Source organism: Elaeis guineensis, chromosome 9 (assembly GCF_000442705.2).
Source record: "Elaeis guineensis isolate ETL-2024a chromosome 9, EG11, whole genome shotgun sequence".
Taxonomy (NCBI): domain Eukaryota; kingdom Viridiplantae; phylum Streptophyta; class Magnoliopsida; order Arecales; family Arecaceae; genus Elaeis; species Elaeis guineensis.
This window is the reverse complement of record NC_026001.2, coordinates 31,513,258-31,535,123: the sequence shown is the minus strand read 5'-3', so window position 1 is coordinate 31,535,123 and position 21,866 is coordinate 31,513,258. Positions and strand designations below refer to the sequence as shown.

General features: G+C 37.0%; 1 protein-coding gene across 2 annotated transcripts; it reads left to right on the top strand.

Moving 5' to 3' along the window:
- Positions 1 to 16,809: 16,809 nt before the first annotated feature.
- LOC105035522 (uncharacterized) lies at positions 16,810 to 20,108 on the top strand. Of its 2 annotated transcripts, XR_012134281.1 has the most exons (3): positions 16,810 to 17,178; positions 17,488 to 17,979; positions 18,432 to 20,108. XR_012134281.1 is itself a non-coding variant. In XM_010911104.3 (2 exons), exons 1-2 carry the CDS (start codon positions 16,962 to 16,964, stop codon positions 17,913 to 17,915), a joined length of 645 nt encoding a protein of 214 aa, XP_010909406.3. In that variant the 5' UTR covers positions 16,810 to 16,961; the 3' UTR covers positions 17,916 to 18,139. The 2 variants fall into 2 exon arrangements, 1 of the variants encoding a protein (XP_010909406.3); XM_010911104.3 differs by lacking the exon at positions 18,432 to 20,108 and having other exon boundaries at positions 17,488 to 18,139.
- Positions 20,109 to 21,866: the final 1,758 nt, after the last annotated feature.

Sequence of the window (21,866 nt, the reverse complement as noted above, 5' to 3'; positions counted from 1 at the left end):
CAAAGAAAAACTCTAAAATTTTATATTCTCTACTTAACCACTACTTGAGATGAATTAATAATTTGATGACGTATCTTGTTAATTCTCTGGTCATGTATCAATTCATCTTAAAATTGTTTGAAGAAATTTTTACATGTAAACGAGTCAGTTCATGCTATTAATTTTTTTTTACTCAAGGACGAGCAAAACTCAAGTTGGAGGATGTGACAAGTATAATAAATATCTCAATAAAAATATCAAAATATCCATTAATTTATTTTTATTCTTTAAAAATTGATACTTTTGCTTGTGTTTTACAGAAAAAATTTTCATCAATGCAAAGAGCCTGATTTATAGGTTAAAAGAAAGAAAATTAAAAGTAAATCTGACTCAAAACAGACCTTGAATGGTAATCCAAAGGCAGCCCAAAAATCATCTAAAAGCCGGCCTAAATATGGCCCATAGAGCATCTAAACAGAAGAATTAAAGCGGCTCCTTTGGGTCCAAGTGCAAGCAATCGGAGCTTCACGTGATTTAAACGCTTGAAAGTGGGTTCAAACAGGCACACAGACGGGCTTCACAGTTTAAATGAGAGTGGTCTAGCAGTGGGGTCCAGTGGCATTTATACAAAAGGCTCACAGAGGGTTCTGGCGGGTTCCATGGGATTCAAATCAAAGAAAGGGCATCTGAGGGGTTTTGAAATGAATAGGGCTTGGATTCAAATGGGCTTACGAAGCGACTTTGGGCGAGTTGTGGCACGCTAGCGCGGTGTTTCAAATGGAGATGGGACTTGGGCTTGGCATGCACGCGGAAGCTTAACTGGGTGGTGCGAGAACATGGGAGCGATCAAATTCGGCAATCGGAGTTTGAGTGGGATGCGGGTGCAGGCCTGGACGCAACTGAGGGTTAAGAGTTTTAAAAGAAAAAAAATAAAAAAAGGAAGAGAAAATTGTAAGGGATTAAGAGATTTCATATCTATTTTTTTTTTTTTATTATTAGTCTCACATCTAGAAAATGCAAAAACCTCCTCCTTTTAACATCTTTTCTTAGTGCCTCTACTCTTAGACATCTCTCTCCACATCATAATTTTTGTAGGGATCCACATGACAGATGGAAATACCCTACTTTTAAATTTTTTAACCACCTTGTTCTCACTTTCTTGCATCCTTCCAATATATGAGAAGGAGAGTCAACTAGGGAGAGGTGCGAGAATCAAAAGAAGAGAAAGCTCTATAGAGGAAGGCTGTAAGAGGAGGTCCTAGTTGAGGTATTTTTATTTTTATTTTATTTTTTTCTATTTTTTGAATCTTCGGAGAATAGATTGATTCTTTAAACTTTAATCTTATATTTTTTTTTATGTAATTAAATAATCTTGTAAGCCTCTGAATTTCAATGAATAAATTTTAGTTTTGCTTTCAAGATATTATGCTTAATGTTATATGTTGTTCATCTTTAAATAGTTTATTTGTTCATGAGGCAGATTATGATCGAAGGATTCGGTTCGTGCTCAGATAAAATAGGCTATCTTAAGGATCAATACATAGATCTATGTATTTGTTCTTTTTGTAATTTAAGTTTGAATAGCTTATGCTTTAGGGAGACGGATCGTGATCGGAAGATATGATCCATACTCGGATGAGATAGGTTATAATCAAATATGAATATAAAAAATTTTAATTAACTAATCTAATTATTTTTTAAAAAAGAAATAATTAGTTATAATTAAAGATGAAATCAAAACCCTGAGATCTTTTCCTATTTGATATCTTGTTAAATTGTTATTTTCCTACAACTAGTTAATTTTCTAATCATCGATATTTTCTAAAACAAATCTTTTTCTATTTTGTTCATTGTGTTTTGCTACTACTTAGCTTTCTAATCCCTATGGAATCGGCATCAGATGCACCTTATACTATTATTTTATTTATTTACATCGGGGTATTTTATCTTGGATCACTCTTGCGATAAGAGCGCATCATTGAGGATGAGGAAAAAATCTCTTTTATTACAAACAAAGAGCTTGACTACTATAAAGTCATGCGCTTTTGTCTAAAGAACACAAGAGCTAACCACTTGCCAGTATCTTGTTGACAAAATTTTAAGGACTAGATTGACCACAACATGAAGGTATAAATGGATGATATATTGGTCAAAAGTAGATAGGTCGAGCATCATGTAACTGACCTCGAGAAGATATTTTGGACTCTAAGAAAGTACTGCATGAAGCTCAATTTGAGCAAGTGCACCTTTGGTTCACCTCAGAATAATTTTTTGGGTTTATGGCAATGTAGCATGGAATCAATGCCAATCTGCAAAGATTCATATTATTCTAAAGATGACACCCTCAAAAATAGAGGTATAGAACCTAGCAAGATGCATCATGATGGTAAGTGTTCATGGAGAGATTGGCAGAGAGTTATTTGTCCTCCTTCAAGATGCTGAGGCAAATCAAGGACTTCCAATGATCTGAGGAATATCAAATTGCCTTCGACCAACATTGAGACTATTTTAACTCACTGCCACTCCACACCAAACCATGCTTCGTCAAAATACTCTATCTCTATTTTGCTATGTCCTCAATTGGTGCTTAACTCGATGGTTATCTGAAGAGATAGAGTGTAGAGGCTAATCTACTACATAATCTAAATTCTTCGAGATGTTAGAGATAAGGTACCCCAAGATTGAGAAGGTAGCTTATGCTTTCATCATCTCAACTAGGAGATTTTGACCCTATTTTTAGGCCCATTCTGTTACTATATAGATTGACCAACACTTGAGGCAAGTTCTATAAAAGCTTAGTACATTAGGAAGGCTGACTAAGTAAGTTGTCAAACTCGGAGAGTACGGCATCCACTGCCAGCCCCAACTAGCTATTAAAGTCCCAACACTAGCCAACTTCTTTATGGACTGTACAATTTTAGAGGAAGCCAAGGTCTGTATTAAGTTAGAGGAGCACGAATCAAAAATTTCTAGATGCTCTATATTGATAGATCCTCCAACCTGAATAGAAATAGAGCTAGGTTGATCCTCATCCAGATGGAGTCATGGCAGAGTATGCCATACATTTTGGCTCTAAGGCATCCAATGATGAGGCCAAGTATGAGGCCTTCCCATTGGCCTCAAGTTCACCCAAGAATTTGGAATTTAATGTCTTAAAGCTCTTAATGACTCCCTGTTTATTGTCAGACAAGTTTGGGGAGACTTCGAAGCTAGAGTTCTTGAGATGGCAAAATGTTTTCATGAGATGGAGGATATCTCTTTGGTCTTTGAGGAGTTTGAGGTTCTATAAATCCCTAGATTGGAGAATACCAGAGTTGACTTGCTCTCAAAACTTGCTATTTTAGAATGCTCTAACCTTTAGAAGCTGACCTACTTAGAGATGCTTGACAAACCAATCTAGCCCTAAAGTTCTACAAGTCGAATTCAAATCGAGTTGGATTGACTATCTTGTTAATTATCTTCAGGATAGAAAACTTTCTGAGGATAGAAGGAAAGCTCGAAGAGTCAAAAATCAAGCTACACACTATGTTTTCCTAGAAAGAAAGCTCTACAAGAGGTCATTCACTTTACCTCCCCCCTCCTTCTCCAATGCCTTCACCTAAGGTGGAATACACACGTCAAGAAGTCCATGAAGGGATATACAGAAATCATCTAAGGGGTAGAGCCTTATTTTACAAGATCCTATGATAAGACTACTATTGTTTGAACATCCAGAAGAATATAATTGATTTTTGAAGAAGTATGACTGATGCTAAAGATGCATGAACATCCAGTGTCAACTGATTGCCCTGCTCAGATCGATCACTGCCTCTGGCCTTTTGACTAATGGGGAATGGACATTCTTGGATCTTTTTCACAGACAACTAGATTGAGGAAGTTGCTAATAGTGGCTATCAAATACTTCATCAAGTGGATCAAGACTGAGCCACTAATCCAAATAATTAAGAAAAATATCTGAGACTTTATCTGGAAGTTCATTATATGCCATTTTGGGCTTTCTCGGGTCATCATTACTGAGGAGGTAGTTTGATAACATCCACTTTAGAAAGTTTTATACTGATTTGCATAGTGACTAGTGGTTCACCTTGATCAAGCACCCTCAGTCTAATGGCGAGGCTGAGGTGACTAACAAAACCATCCTTCAGGGCTTGAAGATAAGACTAGATCAAATGAAAGGACTTTAAATGGATGAGGTTGATAGCATCCTCTAGACTTTTCGGATCACCCATTTGACTTCCATAGTCCTTCGACATCGAAGCAAAATTCTTTTCAAGATTGGGCTACACTTTATTGGATGAACTCCTTCAATGAATAGAGGAATCCAAAAGATCTTTGAGCTAACCTAGTTCTTCTCGAAGAGATAAGAGAACGAGCTCTTCAAATGGATGCATATCCATGACAAATAGATTGGTACTATAACTTACAAGTGAAAGCCAAATTCTTCCAACCTAAAGATATAATGCTTAAAAAGACTGAGGTGCCTTAACCCATAGAACACGACAAGCTTGTACCAAATTGGGAAGGCTGTACAAGGTATCTGAGGTTATATGGCCCAAAACCTACTACCCAGAGAATCTTAGATTAGACTTTCATTCTCGGGACATGAAATATGATCAATCTTTGACCGTATTATCAGTAAGGTATATCAATGCATTTTGTAAACCTAACTCTTCAATGAAATATTTTTCTTCTTATAAGAAATTATCTTTAGGTACGTAGCTCCCAAGCGAGCAAGAGATTGGATGCATTTTGAAATGAATTGTTAATAAAGACACTTTCTAGCATAATATGTTAGGCAAGTCATTAACGGCCTCAAGAAGGCAATACCTATATTTGTCAGACGAGATATTTTACAACCCTGACCAATGAACCTTCATAATCTACAAAATCTGCATGGTTAAAAAATTATTGGTGAAACTACTAGGGGCCCACACCTTAATCCATCGGATAAACTATCTAATAGCCTCAACCTACAAAGCCTACATAGCTAAGAAGTTCTTGGGGGAACTATCTAGGGCCTACACCTCCATTAATTAGCTAAGCTATCTTATAGTCCCAATTTATTAACCCTCAAGCGAAGGCTTGACAAGCTAATGGACCTCTTCAAGTTGAGACAGCCAAGTGTAGGTATCAGCTATCAAGTTGAAAACTTGATGAGCTAACTGATCTCTCTAAATTGAGATAGCCCAAATGGAGATTTCGGTCCTCAAGCCAAAGGCTTGATGAGCTAAGCGACTTCTCTAGGTTGGGATAGCCCAAGCAGAAATACCTCCTCGAGATGGGATTGCTCAAGAGAAGATGCTGACTAGTAAGGTGGCTATCCGATACTCGAAACTTTAGTGGCTTGAAGATCAAATCTTTGGGTACTTCTTGTAAGCAAACATTATCCCTACTTCATTTGAGCAATACCGAAACTAGAGGACAGGGCTCCAAAAATCTTATGGACAAGACTGAAATTGGGGGTAAGGCCCTTATACTATCCTGATGATAAGTTTGTCTCTCAACCCCTTGGATAGGTTGATCAACCTGACGGCCGACCGCTATCTTATCTTCATTAGAAAGCTCTTGAGGATTGTTAGACCTTCACTGACTACAACATCTAGGAGGAGTTCAACCTTCTCCTTAATCTACTCTTCTTAGAAAGATAAAAAAGGTCAAAGAGGAGACCTTCACAGAGTAGCTCCCTATGAGGACTTAGCAATGCCCTGTTGAGCTCGGTTAAAGGCCCTCATTCTACTGATTGGGCAGCCCTTCTCTTAGCATTTGTTGCTTGACAAGTGACCTGTAGCTCCTTCAAGAGTTCAAAAATCTTGAGCTCTACTCCTCTGATCAAAACTCTACCACCCTCAGCTCCACCTTTAGCTCCATCATCTAGTAGTTGTAGTAGCTATATTCTTAGCCACCAATCTATTTTAGAAGAGTATTAGCTTGCCTTCAACCTTTGCCACCCTCTTTACAGCCTGCTTGAGAGCTAATTGGAGTACCTTCGGATGGTTTCCTAGCCATTCTATTTAGCGAACAATTTCATGGTAGCAATGGAGGGGGAGAAAAGGAGAAGGAGGATCAAAGGTAGAGAAGAAGCTGTAAGTTATTCCAACCATGAGGAGTGACCCCCATTTCTATTTATAAAACTCTTAGACGATCAAGATTGAGCCATCTCTCTCTAATCACTCACCATATGTTGAACTCTTCAAGTCCTTGATGGTTTAAATTTTCATCTATAAAATATTCCCTAGTGTTCGTCTTTTGGAACATCACTATTCTAGAGTTATTACCCTTATAAAAATGGCATAATATTCGATAGAGCATCTATGTTGGGTAACAGACCTAAGATACATTTCTCAGGATAATGAGATGAGCAAGCCTAATGTCATCCATGAGTTCATAAGGTGAATCAATGATTTTAGGAGGCAGCTCCAGATGCACGACCTTGGTCATGCTATGATTAGGGGGAAGTCACTCTCAAGCTCATCCCAACTTATCTGCCAACCTGCCATGGAAAGTAACTAGCATGCCAACCTACTCAAGCAAACCTACATCAACTCAAACATCAATCTATGTCAGGATCTATGTTGATTGGGGTATTGATTTGTTCCATATGATCTAAAGACTTGGTAAAATTTAAATTAAAACTAAGGATCGAGCCACGCTGGATAGAGTATGTGGCATCAATTCGATGGGAGATGAAGGAAGCAGAAAAGGGATTTCATTTCATTCCACAAAAAGAAGAATTAAAAGAAGAAAAAAAAATATAAATTGTTGCTCATGACTATCAAGATGAGAAACTATGCCTCTCCTTCCACTCTTTCCTCTTCTTCTTTTTCTACTTCTTCTTCATTTCCACCCAGGGAAGCTCCATCACTAAAAGATTCTCTACGGAAGGTGATCAAGATTAGGCAGGCCTCTAAAAGTAGTCTGTGATATTTTTCTTTGAGACCATAAAGTCCTTTTTGAAGGATTCTCTGGTAGCCTCAAGCATCTCATCTAGAACTCCTCAAAAATCTTGAATTATGCAATAGCTTATCGAGGTTTCTCCTTGGCTCATGCAAATTCTCTTGAGCTCGAGCATCTTTCTCCTCGATTTGAGCATCTTTTTTTCTTGGACCTGGTGATCTAGTTCTTGTCTTGAAGTGCCTGACCTTTTAATTGGGTCAATTTATCTTCAATAATGGAAGCCTTGTCTTTTGTTGCTTGGAGAGCCCTTTGAAGCAAGGCAATCTCTTCTTAGAGTCTAGTTGCTATTCCCTTTGCTTCTAGCTTAGACTTGTTGAGCCTCCTCTATACCTTGGCAAGAGCAATTTCAAATCCATGCTTCTTCTCTCGGATGATAAGGGTTTACTCCTCGACATGCTTCTTAGTGTCGCAAGTAATTGCTTACTTCAATTTGGTCGAGGCTCTTCTTTGCTCAACCTTGTGAAGTTCACACTCTATTGATGTGGTTCTTTGCTGATAAGTCACAAAGATAGCTTCTAAAATATGGATAGAGTGGGACAAGCTCTTGGTCCTCAGAATACACCTCGATCATCTCGATGCATACAGAGTTGACTTGCTCATTTGTCATCATTACTCGAAGATGTTTCTCATCTTTGGGAAGTACCATCCTCCCCACTATCTCTCTCGAGAGCATGGGGTCTCAATGATAGATTCAACTCAGCTCATTAGGATGAAGATAGAGGTTGCTGAGAAGTTGATGCCTAGGGGCCTTGGAGATCGAAGTTGGAGCATGTATCGGTTTTAGACCCAAGTCCAAGATAGAAGCAATTTCATGAATAGCCGTTAGTACCTCATTAAGTTAAGTGATAACCATAGGATCTAAGGTCAATCCAAAGAAACTTCAGTGATAGCAATAGGCACACTTTGGGGCCCCTTTAGGAGCTCTCAAAGGAATTGCTAAAGTAGATGGATGAGTGTGAATTGAGAAAATCATCTTTACCTCGAACGACCTTACCTCAGTAGATCTATCCTCGATTCGAGTAGTGTGGGTTAAGCTTGGCATTGAATGAAGATCGATATTCTTTGTTTTCTTCTTCATCGAAGGGCCAGCCTCACTCCCACTAAGCTTCCTCTTACAAGGAGCATCCTTTGCTGATTTGGACATAAGATTGCCAAGATCAAACATCATCTTTGCAAACTAAGCAAATAGTTAGAAAGACTGATCAAACAAGCTTAGAAAAAAAATCTGAAGTCAAATATGACCAAGCAAATATATTACCATTTATGAATGCCAAGCTGAGACCGGCATTCACCAAAATAGACTCGAAAAACAATCCAACTAATGATGGTGCCCACATACTGTAGAGGATGTCGACCATCGCCTTCTACTCATCGGATAGAATCAGATACATGTTCTTTGCTTTTTCTCTAAGCATAAAATCGATCCTTCCAATCATGGATGGAGGAAGGGCTAGGTGAAAGAACATGACAGCCCTCCCTATTGGAAAGGTATCATTAGCTCTTACTTAGAGGATATTCCTTTGACTAGAAGAAAGCTCAGAATAGTTTCAAAGAAGGATAGAATCCATGGAGTATTACAAAAGAAAGAAATACAATAATCATCCTCCAAGCATTGGGGATGAGTTGGGTCAAAATAAGCTAGAACTCATATAGAAGTTTGACGAAGATGCTTGGTATAGGAAGTCTCAAACTCACTTTTAGAGTTTTCTCATAAAAGATGAGCTGATCTTTCTTTGATGATATCACCCAACTAGAAAAGCCATGCCAGTCTAGAAAGAAGCCTTGGAGGATATGGTATTCAAAATAAATCCTCTACAGGTCGACTTCCTCTAATGTGCTGATTATTGTATATGAGGCAAACTCAGCCTCTAAAGAAGGTTCGTCTGAGTCCCTGGAAGCTTGGCTAGATAAGCGTTGAGGCACCAACTCATAGTCCAATGACCTCTTCATTAGCCTCAATGCTTCTCTTAGACAAAGATGAAAGAAAGAGGAAAAGATAGGCGAGATGGGAAAAGAAAACTAGGATGAAAGCCAAAAGCCTACTAGAAATATTGGATGAAGAAACTTCACCAAGAAAATGGAGGATGGATGCCTGCAAAAATGAAAATTAAAAAGAGCCCTAGATGATAGTAGAGTAAAAGATCTGAAGTGCAAAACACTGATTTGCCCTTAGTTGCTTTCGGAACGACTAGTTACAAATTCTTGATGATGGAGAAAAAGTATATGCTGCAAACCTTATATAGAGCCTCAGAAGGCTCAGATCAATGGGACCATTTGAACCGATAGTCTGATCTCTTGTACATGTCAGAATGTTGTTCGACTCTGAACCATCACCAAAATTGAAATTGACAAAGTGTCTAATTATCATCCTAGAAATCCTACCATTCATAATGTCGCTTCAAAAATTGTAGATGTCGATATGTATGCCCCTCATAAATGCAATATCTAGAGCATCTTTATGGTAAAATCGAGAGGATAACTACAATAGCTTAGTTTCATAGTTGACTCTTTATTTTGACTTTACAGCTTATTTTGATTACTCATCCTCACCAATTGATTTATTTCTAATCTTGGAAGTTGGGGGCAAATGATATGCTTTAGAACTAACTACAGCCAAAGTGGCAGATGATCAATCAGAGATCACCATGAAGCTTCTATTTAATCAATCAATACTCGTTTGTGGCCAATCTAGAGGCATGTTGAGATTTAAAATTTCCCACAACTGGCGGCAATTTGGCTATGATTAGGAATAGTTTCCATAACCTCTGACAAGATGCATAGGATATGATGCGCACGCAAATCACTCATACTAGATGTTTGATATATTCCGCCACTATTGATGACTTGGTGGATCGACCGACCTTCAATAAAAGAATTTCTCTATCTATGTACTATGTTGAGTCAAATCTATATCGGCCTAAAGGTACAAGCATGGCCTCCTCCCCTCGGCCTCATTTTGGGAATGATCCTCATTGCAATAATCACCACCCAAGCCTAGCAATCACTGCATGACTTTCTTAGAGACAAATTGCAATCTCTGGTCGATCCCTCTAGTCTGCTCAGCACTTTATTTGAGCCCTCCAACAAATCAGTCCACTTGATATCTTGGTCAGATCAGCTCCCAATAGCAACACCTAATATTTACTTTTAAAATGTTTACTGAGGGCCTTCATTCTATGGGTGTACTAAAACCTATATTTGGCCATTATTAGTCTGGTGATAGTGGAAAAGAAATATCTTGTACCATTAGAAAATCAAAACTGTGGATGTCAGTAAATATCCTTGTACCATAAGCAAAATATTTACTTTAAAGTGTTTACCAGGTGGGCTTCTTTCTAGGGGTTGCTTTGAAAAAACTATTTCGCGATTGCTTTGTCCATAGAAAACATTTGCTTCCTTGGATCTAGGTGAAACATTTAAAAGCCATAATGACCTACTCCAATAAAAGTGAAATTGAAGACTAATTGGAGGAAAACTTGGACACAGCAACTGTGCATGTGTGTGCGTATCCCTTGCACTCTCCAAAGACTTCACCATGAAAGCTGTTTCACCTTTGGACAAGCATCGGAGAAGGGAGGACCTCTTGGTCCTGTAACGGTTTAATCTTCTCTCGAAGAAATTTTAGTACTGCCGCATCGAACCTTGAAAGAAAGAATCTAGCGGAATCAATGACCAATTCCCGGATATTCGACCTATGCCGGCCAGGAGGTGGACTCTTCTCCCGTCATTTTTCTCCACCTCAACCCACACGCTAACCTTGTGGACTCTTTCTGCCATTTTTAGGTCGACGGTTTCCTCCCAAAAAAAAAAAAAATGAAAAAGTCCAACAGAAGAAGTAATAAAATGAAAGCAAAATGAGTAATTCCCGGAGAAAGCCAACAAAAGTCCATGGAAGCCGGGGCTAACGTGCTAACACGCCCAACTAGAAATCCCCCAACTAGAAATCTGGAGGGACCCACTTCGTGTCAAGTTCCATGTGACACCCTAATCCTTTACCCAGTCCCTAGTAATGTAGACAAAATTGGATACAATGCACTTTTCCTAGTTTTGTGCCACTGCTTATCCTGGAGATGCCACTTGGTAGGTGTGGTCCAACTTTATGGGGTAGCTTCTTATCCGCTGGAGCCGTTGGGCAAGCTTGCTAGCTAATTAAAGCTTTATACGATTACGTCCTGTTTGCGCCCATGGAGATGTGGGTTAGCCAAGCTGCCTTCGATGGGCAAGGCCTTCACTCGTATGTGGATACAAGCATGGAAATTTCACTGTGATCTTTCTGGTTTACCATGCGTGCATTCCTTTGAACTGTGCCACTCTAACTAAGAATCACATATAGATAGTTGTAGGAATTGATAAATATGCTTGATTCTAGTAATTAGATTTTTTTTTTAAAATTTTTACGCACAATAGATTTGGCTCCCTAATATTACACTTTGGAAACAACATCGTCAATAAAAGGAAAAGAGAACTTTCTTGTGCTCAAACTTTTTCTTGAGACTTGGGAGCATGATTGGGCCCCAAAGCATCTTAATTAATCATGTGAAACCATGAAAGCCCCCTGCCGAAGTAGGCACGTATAATTTGTGTTCGATGCGGCAGCCGACCCTGTTCTCACCGGACCATGCCGCTACACGGAACACTCTCTACACGTGTGAGGCCACACGAGAAAAGATATCCACTCCCCCATCATTTCTAGCAGCCACAAGCTGCCACGAAAGGACGCATTGGTGCGAGGACGGAGCAATTATATTATAAAAAGAAAGACGATGGCGTGTGGAGTGGAGAAAAGTGGGGGCTGGGCATCGGCAAAACCACGCCGAGTGCAACGCATATGGCGGCACCTGTGAGAAGATGACATAGGATCGATGGCATTTGGGCACAAGAAGACGTGCTGCATCCTTCCCACAATAGCCCGACGATAAGGAGATAAAGGTGGATGGACTCCACGCCTCACAAAAACAATAAGGAAAGAACGAAAAGAAATTGAGAACTTGATGAACAAAACGGTAAGAAAAGATGTGATGGAGGAGCCGTGGATGTCCACCCATGGAAGCCAGGAGAGGGACCCTATGGAGGTCCTCCACATACCTAGAGAGATAATTTTGAAGGTTGGGCCAATGAAAGGAGGCTGCAAGCTTTGGTTGTGTTTTCATAATGACGCCAAAGGGGATAAAAAAACCGCCATTAGACGACTATCTCTGTCTTTGCATAAGGGAGGTGGGAGAGGAAAGATTCCCTGATGTGACAGTGCAACCAAGGAAACGAGAAGGCAAACCCCCGGGGGGTGGAGGGGGGGTGTTCTCGATTGATTAAGGAACAGCTTTTCTTTTAAGTATGCCTCTGTCGGCCTGGAATATTATTTTGGGACGGAGTGCGAAACAATGTAATTAGACTTGGCCGCTAAGCAGACCGTGTAATCGTAATGATTCGGTGGGATATTATGATATCGGTGACTTCAAGGTGGCCCAGATGCTGTGATATTTTCTGGAGACGTTAAAAATATCGGCAATCAAGCAACCATGTAAAGTTACAAACAAGAAGTTAGAGAATCCAACTGTCATGGGATGATTTCCACCTCAGGTTACGAGGAAGCAAACTTACGGTTGAATCAAGGCTCACCCCTTCTTATCAGAAAAAAAAAAAAAAATCAAGGCTCACCCTCATTTGATTTTAACAGAGAAAATATTTTATTTGAAAGTAAATCTTTTGAACCACAACCTTTTGCGATTGACCCAACAAGTGTCAACTCATATTAAACCTTTATATCTGAATTAAATGAATTTTTATTTTGGTAGAAGAATTAAATGAAAATTGGCAATGCAGATCATGGTGATTATAACCTTCCATGCACCATGTACTAACAATTTTCACTTAGCTAAGGCTTGTATAATGAACAAAAGCAACAAATACCATCATGTCTCTAAAATTATCCTATTTAAATGTCATATCAATGGCTATACTATTCATAAATTAAGTATTTATTCTAATGCATATAAACATAATAGAAGAGAAGAAACAAAATCATATAATCTTAAAGAAATCTCACCAAACAAGTGTCTAACTTAAGATTTCATTGATCATTCTAAAATATGTTTGTCACTAGATGTTGATACCAAACTATCATCAAGGGAGTTTAAAATCATGAACTAACATTAATATATATACCCTAATATATTTGATGATTGCAAAAACTTTTACTCGACAACAAGATGCTAAAATGTATATATTATATAGACACACTTAATTCTTGCTATTTATGAAGAAATTGTCACAATGAAAGCTCAAATAGCCCATAATCCAAATATTATATATACATCAGTAATCTCCACTTTACCATAAAAATAAAATTTAACATAAATATTTTATGACTAGTCAAAGTAAGAAACTTTAATATTTATCATATATATTAGAGTTGTCCAAAACATAAATAGACAATATTAATGAGGGATTGCAAACATGACCCGACTTATGAATATGACCCGGACCAATTGTAATATATAGGTTCAGGTTTAGTCTAAATAGGTTAGGCTTGTAAATTGGTTGACTCAATCTGACCCTATTTATTAAATAAATCAAATTCAGGTTAATAACTCTAACACATTGAATATGCTTAAGCCTATTAAATAAGCAGGTCAAGTTGGGTCAACCTATTTATAACCTATGTGACTAGTTTGGTTGGTTTAAGTCTCTAAATTAGTGAGGTGGGAGAGATCATTTGACCCAGCCACTTAGTTATTAGAGGTTACAAATTGGAGCAACCTAGGCATTAAATAAGGGTAGGGGCGTGGATCCAAGTTTTAAATCATTTTCTCTTCTCATTTTCCAAAAATTTTAATGGGTTGGTACTATTTATGGTTGTTAAGAATAATTTATGATTTTAAATTTGTTGAATACGGAGGCATTAGAGCTGTATTTGCTCATATTTGTAGATGCCAAGTTAGTAAAAGAGATACCATCAAGGTTGACTTGCTAAGATTACATAACAAAGAGAAGGAAAAAAAAATCAATAATTTCATTAAATCAAATTTCTTTTGGGTTTAGCTTGACCAAAGGTCTCTATCACTGCAGGTGGTGATCTATATTAACCATACATTCTATTGATGAAGAATAGGTGCTATAAAAAATAATTTTAAATTTTATTTTCATACCTCTTCCATAAAAAGTTATATCTTAATGTGAAATAATTTATAATTTATTAATTGAATGGATAATTGAAAAGAATTGGCTTACATGACAAGATAATATGTCTCTAAGTGATGTTTTTGTTGACAAAATGAAAAGCCAACTTAATTTAAAATATGCACATTTTTGATAGTGAGTTCTTTCATATTAGATGTTGTCCTATATTCTTAATTTAATTATTCAAGAGGAGCTAAATAACATAGATAAAGGTGTTTTCAATATAGAAAAAGGTGTTTTTAAGATTTATGAAAGCACTGAGCATGTGAAAGGCTCAAATCAAAAAGAATTTTACAAATATCATTTATAGAAATCCAAAGTAAATGCACATGATGGTTAAAGGCTTCACCATTTATTATGAAGAGTATCAAAGAATTGCTATTCATATTTAAATCACATTCTTAAATTTTTAATATAACCATTATATCACACAATCTATCTTTGTATTCCCTAGAAAGAAATCCATATTTTATAAATTCTATTCTTCTCAAATCAATTTCTTAGTTTAGTTTCAAACCAAACCTACCTTTTGCTTTAGTATGGAAGGTCAGCCAAAATACTTCTGTCATAACTAAATTATCTTGGTAACCAAATATTATGTGCTGTCCTTTAAAACTTATATTATATTCTTTATAGGTTTTAAGTGATTAACCAAATTCTTAATTACTTGAGAAAGAACCAATATTGCTGAAACATTACTGATTATTTTCATCATTCTTTTAACATGGATAATTTCCAAATACCATTTAAGGATTAAGAACACTTATGGCACTCAAATTTAATATTCATGACATCTTATCATCAATTAACGTGACACAGATGACGTTTGCTTTATTCAGGATTTAAATTTAATACCCAAATTTTCTATTTAAACTTCTTTCAAATACTTGGATAATAACTTTTATTAGTAAATATTATCCATAAGAGATCATATTCATGAAAAAGTCAAAAAATGAGCACTAACTTAAATTTTAAATGTCAAATCATAATCTTTCAATTTCACTAGCTCAGAATACGCCAATAAACTATATCGGTCACAAATACAAAATATTACCCTCCTTCATATAATGCTTAAAGACTATATATTAATAATGTAAGCAATTGTAGATAATCTATTAGATAAAGTTTATGGAATTAATTTACCATAATTAGTACTCTGGGGATGACACGTCACAATCACCAAATGTTTTCTCTGGGTCAACTTTGTGAGTCTCGTTTGCCCAGTGTTATATTTAGGACTATTTAGAATGTCTTTGGAGTGGGGGACCATTTCTAATATTATTCAATAGGGATTAAGCTTTCTCATTTCTGATTAAAAATAAAATTATATTTATAATTATATTTTTTATAAAAAATTATTCTCTCTTTAAAATTGTATATATTGAAAGCAAAAATTTTTCATCTGATTATACCTTCTGTTGTAGAAGAAATCTATCGACGAGAATAAATCCTCTCTTCGGATCCTATCTAGAGTGACTTGATGAAATTGCATCGAATCCAGATTCGAGGTCTTGTTTCTATGTTTATTTCAGACTATTGACCCGACTTTCTGTATGGATGAAGTCTGAAGTGGATGCCCACAATCAATAACCTTGACTCAAAAATTAGTAGAGAGATTTTTCTTTCAATGAATGACCAATAAGTAGTCCAATGATCTAAAAAATAAATCTTAATATATTTATAGATTTTGATTAACAATTTATAACTCAATTTTTTAATAAAAAAAATATGAAAAAAATTTTAGATAAATAAGAATAAGAAAAAGATAAAGAAAAAGAATATTTCACTCATGAATTTTTTTTTTTCCTCCTATTTGATTTTAAACTCGGTTAATTAAAACGTCGGAGAATCTCCCATCAAAATATCATCGGTGAGTGTCAAAATTTTTTACAATTTTTTTTTAATATTTTAAATTTTAAATGATATCTAATTTTAATCGCATCAATACTCAATTGAAGTCCTGTGGCAGTACCTTTCAGAGAATCCGAAAGATCTAGAAAATATGGTAGTAAGTAGGAACCATAGGAGCGCAGCTGCCATGAGAACGGGTGATGGTCAAGGTGCAGTTTCTCGGACCCAAAGCATGCGGAATGTCACTTTTCTCAAGTTGCGCCCCCGCTTGTATTTTCCAAACTTCTAAACTTTATCTTTTCAACATTAGTTTCCCACCAGGTATTAAAAATTAAAAAATTCACAAACAAGAAATATGGCCAACCCATGTTCTCTTCTATTCTAGCCGTGGGTCCCACTTAACTATTTCCCGTCGCTTCCACCGCGTCCTGCCTTCTTTAATATAGTACTCTTCGTCGGTTCTTCCAACCAGCTCCTCCTTCATCTTCTTCCACCTTTTTACAGTGGTTAATTGTTATCCTTCGAACTTTAGCAGAAAAGCACTGTTACGCATTGGAATTAAGAAATTACGTATAATCGGACCACTCCAACCACTCCTACTACTGTTCCTTTTCCTCTTTACCAGAATGATGTAACGTTTATTCTTTTTAACCATTGCGTGTAGCCTTTTCTTTCTCTTATAAATTATAATCTATTAGTGCTAGGTCCTTTCCTTTTAATTTGGACTCCTCCAGGTCCTACCATGATTCCTTTCCTCTTTACCGTAACGGTGTTTTATTTGATTTTAACCATTGCGTGCAGCTCTGTCGTAATATCTCAAACCCAAGGTCTATAAATAAAGGGGAAAGGGTGCCAAGAGGAGGCTTGAAGAGGGCTCTGGAGCAACCGACTCCTCTCTCCTTTTCCTCTTAGCTCCAAGCTTCCTTCTTCCAACCATTTCACCTTTACCTGTTTACCAACCAAAGCGATCCGAACTGAACCTGGAAGAAGAGAAGCGAAGCATGGTGGTAACCTCTTTCTCCTCCTCGTCTTCTTCTTCGTGTGCTTCTTTTGGTTCCTTTGACGATGTCTCTGTCAAGCCCGTTGCCGCCGGGGGCACCATCAAGTTCCTCTGCAGCTATGGCGGCAAGATCCTCCCCCGTTACCCCGACGGCAAGCTCCGCTATGTTGGTGGCCACACCCGTGTCCTCGCCGTCGACCGCTCCCTTCCCTTCTCCGGTCCGTCCCCCCGTCCCCTGTTTCAATTTCTAGCATCAATTTTTCGTAAAAATCGAATCTTTTGATTTCTTTGCTTTGTTAGTCGACGATTCGAAGCGTGAAAAAAAAAACAAAAAGATGGATTTTTTTAATCAATAAATTGCAACTTTTCCATTAGAATTTGTTCATTCGCCTCAAGATCGAATCTTTTTGATTTCCTTTTGTGATCGATCCATGATTCAAAGTATAAAAATAGGGAAGGATCGATTATTTTTGACGAGATAGGGAAAGAAAACGAAGAGATTGAAGGGTTTGTGGTCTGTGGAACAGAGCTACAGGGGAAGCTGGAGGAGATGTGCGGGTGGGGAGCGGTCAGTCTTCGCTGCCAGCTGCCGACGGAGGACCTCGACGCCCTCGTCTCCGTCACCTCCGACGAGGACCTCGCCAACCTCCTCGAGGAGTACGACCTCGCCAGCCGCGACCGTGCTGATCCCTTAAAGATCCGGGCTTTCCTCTTCCCTCCGCCGGTCAAAACTCCCTCCCCTCCATCCACTCCGTCCAAGGACAAACCCTCTGCCACCGCTGTCCGGCCGCCGGTCCACCATATCGTCGCGCCCGCCAGGCGCTCCGGGCGGCGCACCGTCGCTGCCGGGGATCCCCGCTTCCAAGCCAACCACCACCAACGCCACCACCACCACCATCGCGGGAATCCGGGGCCGCACCAGTTCCTCGTTCACCACGGGAACTACTGGCAATAATTAGCCCGCCATTTCCGGTCTCAAAGCGCCACATCGATTAAAGAAAGAAGACAAGACCGAGGAGGTAAAAGAAAACTGCGAATGAACGGAGGAGTTGGACTGTATGTTTTGTTCTCTTTGGAAGCAGGGGACTGTAATCATCCATCCTTTTAAATTTTAATACAAATAATCGAAGAAAAAGAAAAAAAAACCGAAAAAAAACCCATAAGTACGAATTTATTTCACTCTGTTCGTCTTTGTTGTGGCCTTTTTCTTCCATTTTTTTTCCACCTCTCTTTGCTGGATTTTGTTTTGCCTTCCATCCTTCCTAGCCCACATCCTTCCCGTCTCTTCGTTTGGCTTCGCATGTGTATTCCGTTAGGGTTCGTTGCCTCCGTCATCACTGACCGTCACCTCCGTCTGTTGCTTTATTTTTATTTTTATTATTAGTTTTTTTTGTTTTTTGCTTTTGCTTGTTTGACACCTGTTTTATTTTGCTTTTGCTTTACTGATTCCTTTCCTTGTTTCTCTTCGCAGGTTATAATACATGGCTGGCACGTTCGGGACAACATCTTAATTAGCGACGGTGGAGCGTAAACACAGGATATATAAATATTTTATATTCTTAAAAAAAATACACTTATTCTTTAGTTGATTTTTTTTTAAAAAAAAAACTTTTGGACGCAGCTCTTAGCCATAACGCCTCTGCATTACTTGCCCACTTGGATAGTTTTATTATACATCCATGGGCGATTAATATAAAAAGGAAAAAAAAAAAAGACAGAAATAGAAAAATCAAATGTTCTTTTTTATTTTTTTTAATATGTAGATACCCAGCAAAATTTTGTATTATTTATATTTTGAATAATAAAATTTAATTTTTTTTTATTTTTTGCAAAAATTTATATGATTTTGATATGAAAAATGAAGATATGAAGGGAAAAAAAAAGATATCTGTTCACGGATTCTTTATGTTCATCAAATCCTCTGGTCGGTCGTGTGGGCCCTCCGGCAAAATTGATTCCTGGGTTGTGGGGCCGGAGGCATCTTACCGAGAAAGAGGGGTGGCTGCTGTGTCCTGCTGCCTTGTAATTTCGAGGCCGCTTGCCCACGGAGGGGATGAGCTGCGTACACTTGGTGGCGATTGGACCCATGTGTGTCAGGTCTGGATTCCACCAGCATTTGATGTGATTTGTGCCTGTGAGCTGGCTCCCGTGTGGACCTCCTTGGCTTTCCAGGTTGTGCTGCCTTTTTGGCATGGGAAATGCCGAGTCTACGGTGGAAGGTTGCCTTTTATTAATAGAGCAGCTTCCTGGGCAAGTAAAATATCCCAGCTGGGAAAGATACTGAACAATATTGATGACGTCAAATGATGGATTACAAGGGAAATGCCTTTCCTACATGGGAAGGTTTAAGAAAAATTCTTGTCTTATAAAGTAAAAAAAACAAGAATGTGTGATATAATGATTAAAAAGGATAATCCAAGCTGCAAAATAAGCTATTTTAATCATATTAATAAATAATAAAAAAACAAAGATTTCAGAGAAAGATAATTCAAACTATAAATGCTTGCAAATCAGAAAATTAGAAATGGTTATCCAATATTACGTATTTTATGAAAAGTAATTTGATATTTCCGTCTCTTCATAGGAAAAAGGTCTTCAAACTTTTAAATTGGATGATGCTGAAAAGAAAAAGTGAACTGAATATTAGAAACTAAAGATGGCTGAGGAAGGAAATGTTAAAAAGGAAAATTTGTAATGACGAATGGTTGTCTAACCGTTTTGCGATTAGAGAATATTTTTTGTCACCCTTCTTTATGTTAAAAAAATATTATTTTTATTTAATTTCTTGTCAGACTGCCACATTCTTGTCTCTTTTCATCTCATTCGATGTCTTTATAGACGATCAAAAAATAAAAATATGAGCTCTCCCCCTGTCTCTCTCTGTACGCACTATCTCCTGTCTCTCTCCTCTCTTAAGTGAGCGTTGTCGGCTGAATCTTTCGGTGGCGGTCGTTCCGTGGCCCGCAATTTATTGGTGGTTCTAGCAGGTTCCATCAGCTTGAGGGTTCTACGTAGTGGCGGAGGCAGGAGCTGCGGTTGGGGCTGTAATACAAGCATTTATAGCATATAAATATTAAATTAAAATTATGTTTGATTAGAAAAGTTGGATTGTGAAATAAAAATAAGAATAAATAATTTTTATTTTGAATGAAGGGAGTTTCATGCTTATTTTGATTATTAAAAAAAATAAAAATATTTTTATTTTTTAAAATTTAATATTTATTTTTATTAATATTAAAAATAATTTTATACATTAGAAGATATGATTATTCTGATTTTATTTTTATTTTGATTTTGATCATGAATTAAATATATTTTCAATATAAAATATGTATTAATCTCAACCTATACATTAATAACATATCTATTAATTTATTTGCTTACTCTAAAAAATAGTTCATTAGTTTGATTAAGTACAATCCATCTTAAGTATGCCCATCAAAACTAACAAGTGCTTGTGAATATCGTGTAACATTTAAATTGAGCAATCCATCTAATTAAGATGGTGATTTGTTTGCGGTTATAGAAGCCACAATGAATAATTCTCAATTAGTTAATAGAATATAGAAAAAAGGATTGCAGCTGGAACATTAATCCTATAATTGCACCACTGCAACCATTTTCACTTCATAACCTTATGCCTTAGTTTAGTTGCATCGTCAGCGATTACATAATCACTATATATTTGCCTTGTGCTGTGTCTTGCATTGATTCACCAAATCCATTGCAACTACAATTCCTAATAGGATAAAAATAATAATATGATGTTGAAATGCTTGAAAAAGATCATACTGTTGTATTCTCCATTATGAAATTCTAAAGATCTAGCAACACATTCAAACATGTAGAATCAATAAGAGAGCATTGTGAGATCCAACGAAGGACAGATTCAAATAGTTGCAGCCTAAAATAACAAAATCCTAGTTCACTTAGGTCCTTATTGTTTTCTAAACTTTTTAGGATCTATTTGGATATTTTTATAGGATTAAGCTAAAAAACCTGGTGAAATCGGGTCTATCCAGCTATCTAGGTTGTATTTTCTAAGAATATATTCAAACCTAGCTCAAATCCTAGTTTTTGGGCTGCATAAAAAGAAAAAGGATCGATGGGGTCATTTTTTCTTCTCACAGGATTTAGGCCAGATGGTGTTTGGTTGATACAGAGTCATACTTAAATAGATGGTCTAATCTATGAATTCTATAGTATTTCAACTCAATTCTGTAAGAATATCTAAATGAGTACTTAAAGAAATGTCCTTTTTTCATATATAATTAGCGTACTAGATTATTGATCCTATGATTGATTTTGATGATTATCAAACTTTAAGTAATTATGAATCTAACTATATATTTCAAGGATGAATGTAGGATTTTTTAAGTGTTTAAATTGAAGAATTATCTATAATTTTTTTTTTTTAAAGAGGCTAAGTCAAGATTTTCAAAAAAAAAAATTCAAGTTTTAAACTTAGTGGAGTTGATCTCAGAAGGCTAAGAGCTGATCTTTGTACTAAAACGAGCTTAAAATAGAAAGTTTTTAAGTTTCAAACTGATTAGGAGTCGATCCTAAGGAAGATAAGTCGATTCTGATATGTTGGAAGAAAACTGGCACAGACTCGAGTTGACTTATGCATAATACGAGCTAACTTTCTCAGAGAAGACAGAAAGCTAATTTTTAAATCTTATGGTCGAGTTGACTCATCCAGAGTTTGAGTCAACTCATAGATAATTGAAGTCGACCCCTGAGGAATTGGCACTACAAGAAAAGAGATTTTTTGTGATGAAATATTTACAATGAAAAATATTTTTATCGTCAATAAGTCTATTTACGATGAAAATATAAATTCATCGCTAATAATAAAATATTTACAACGAAAATTTAGTTTCATTGTAAATAACTCCATATTTGT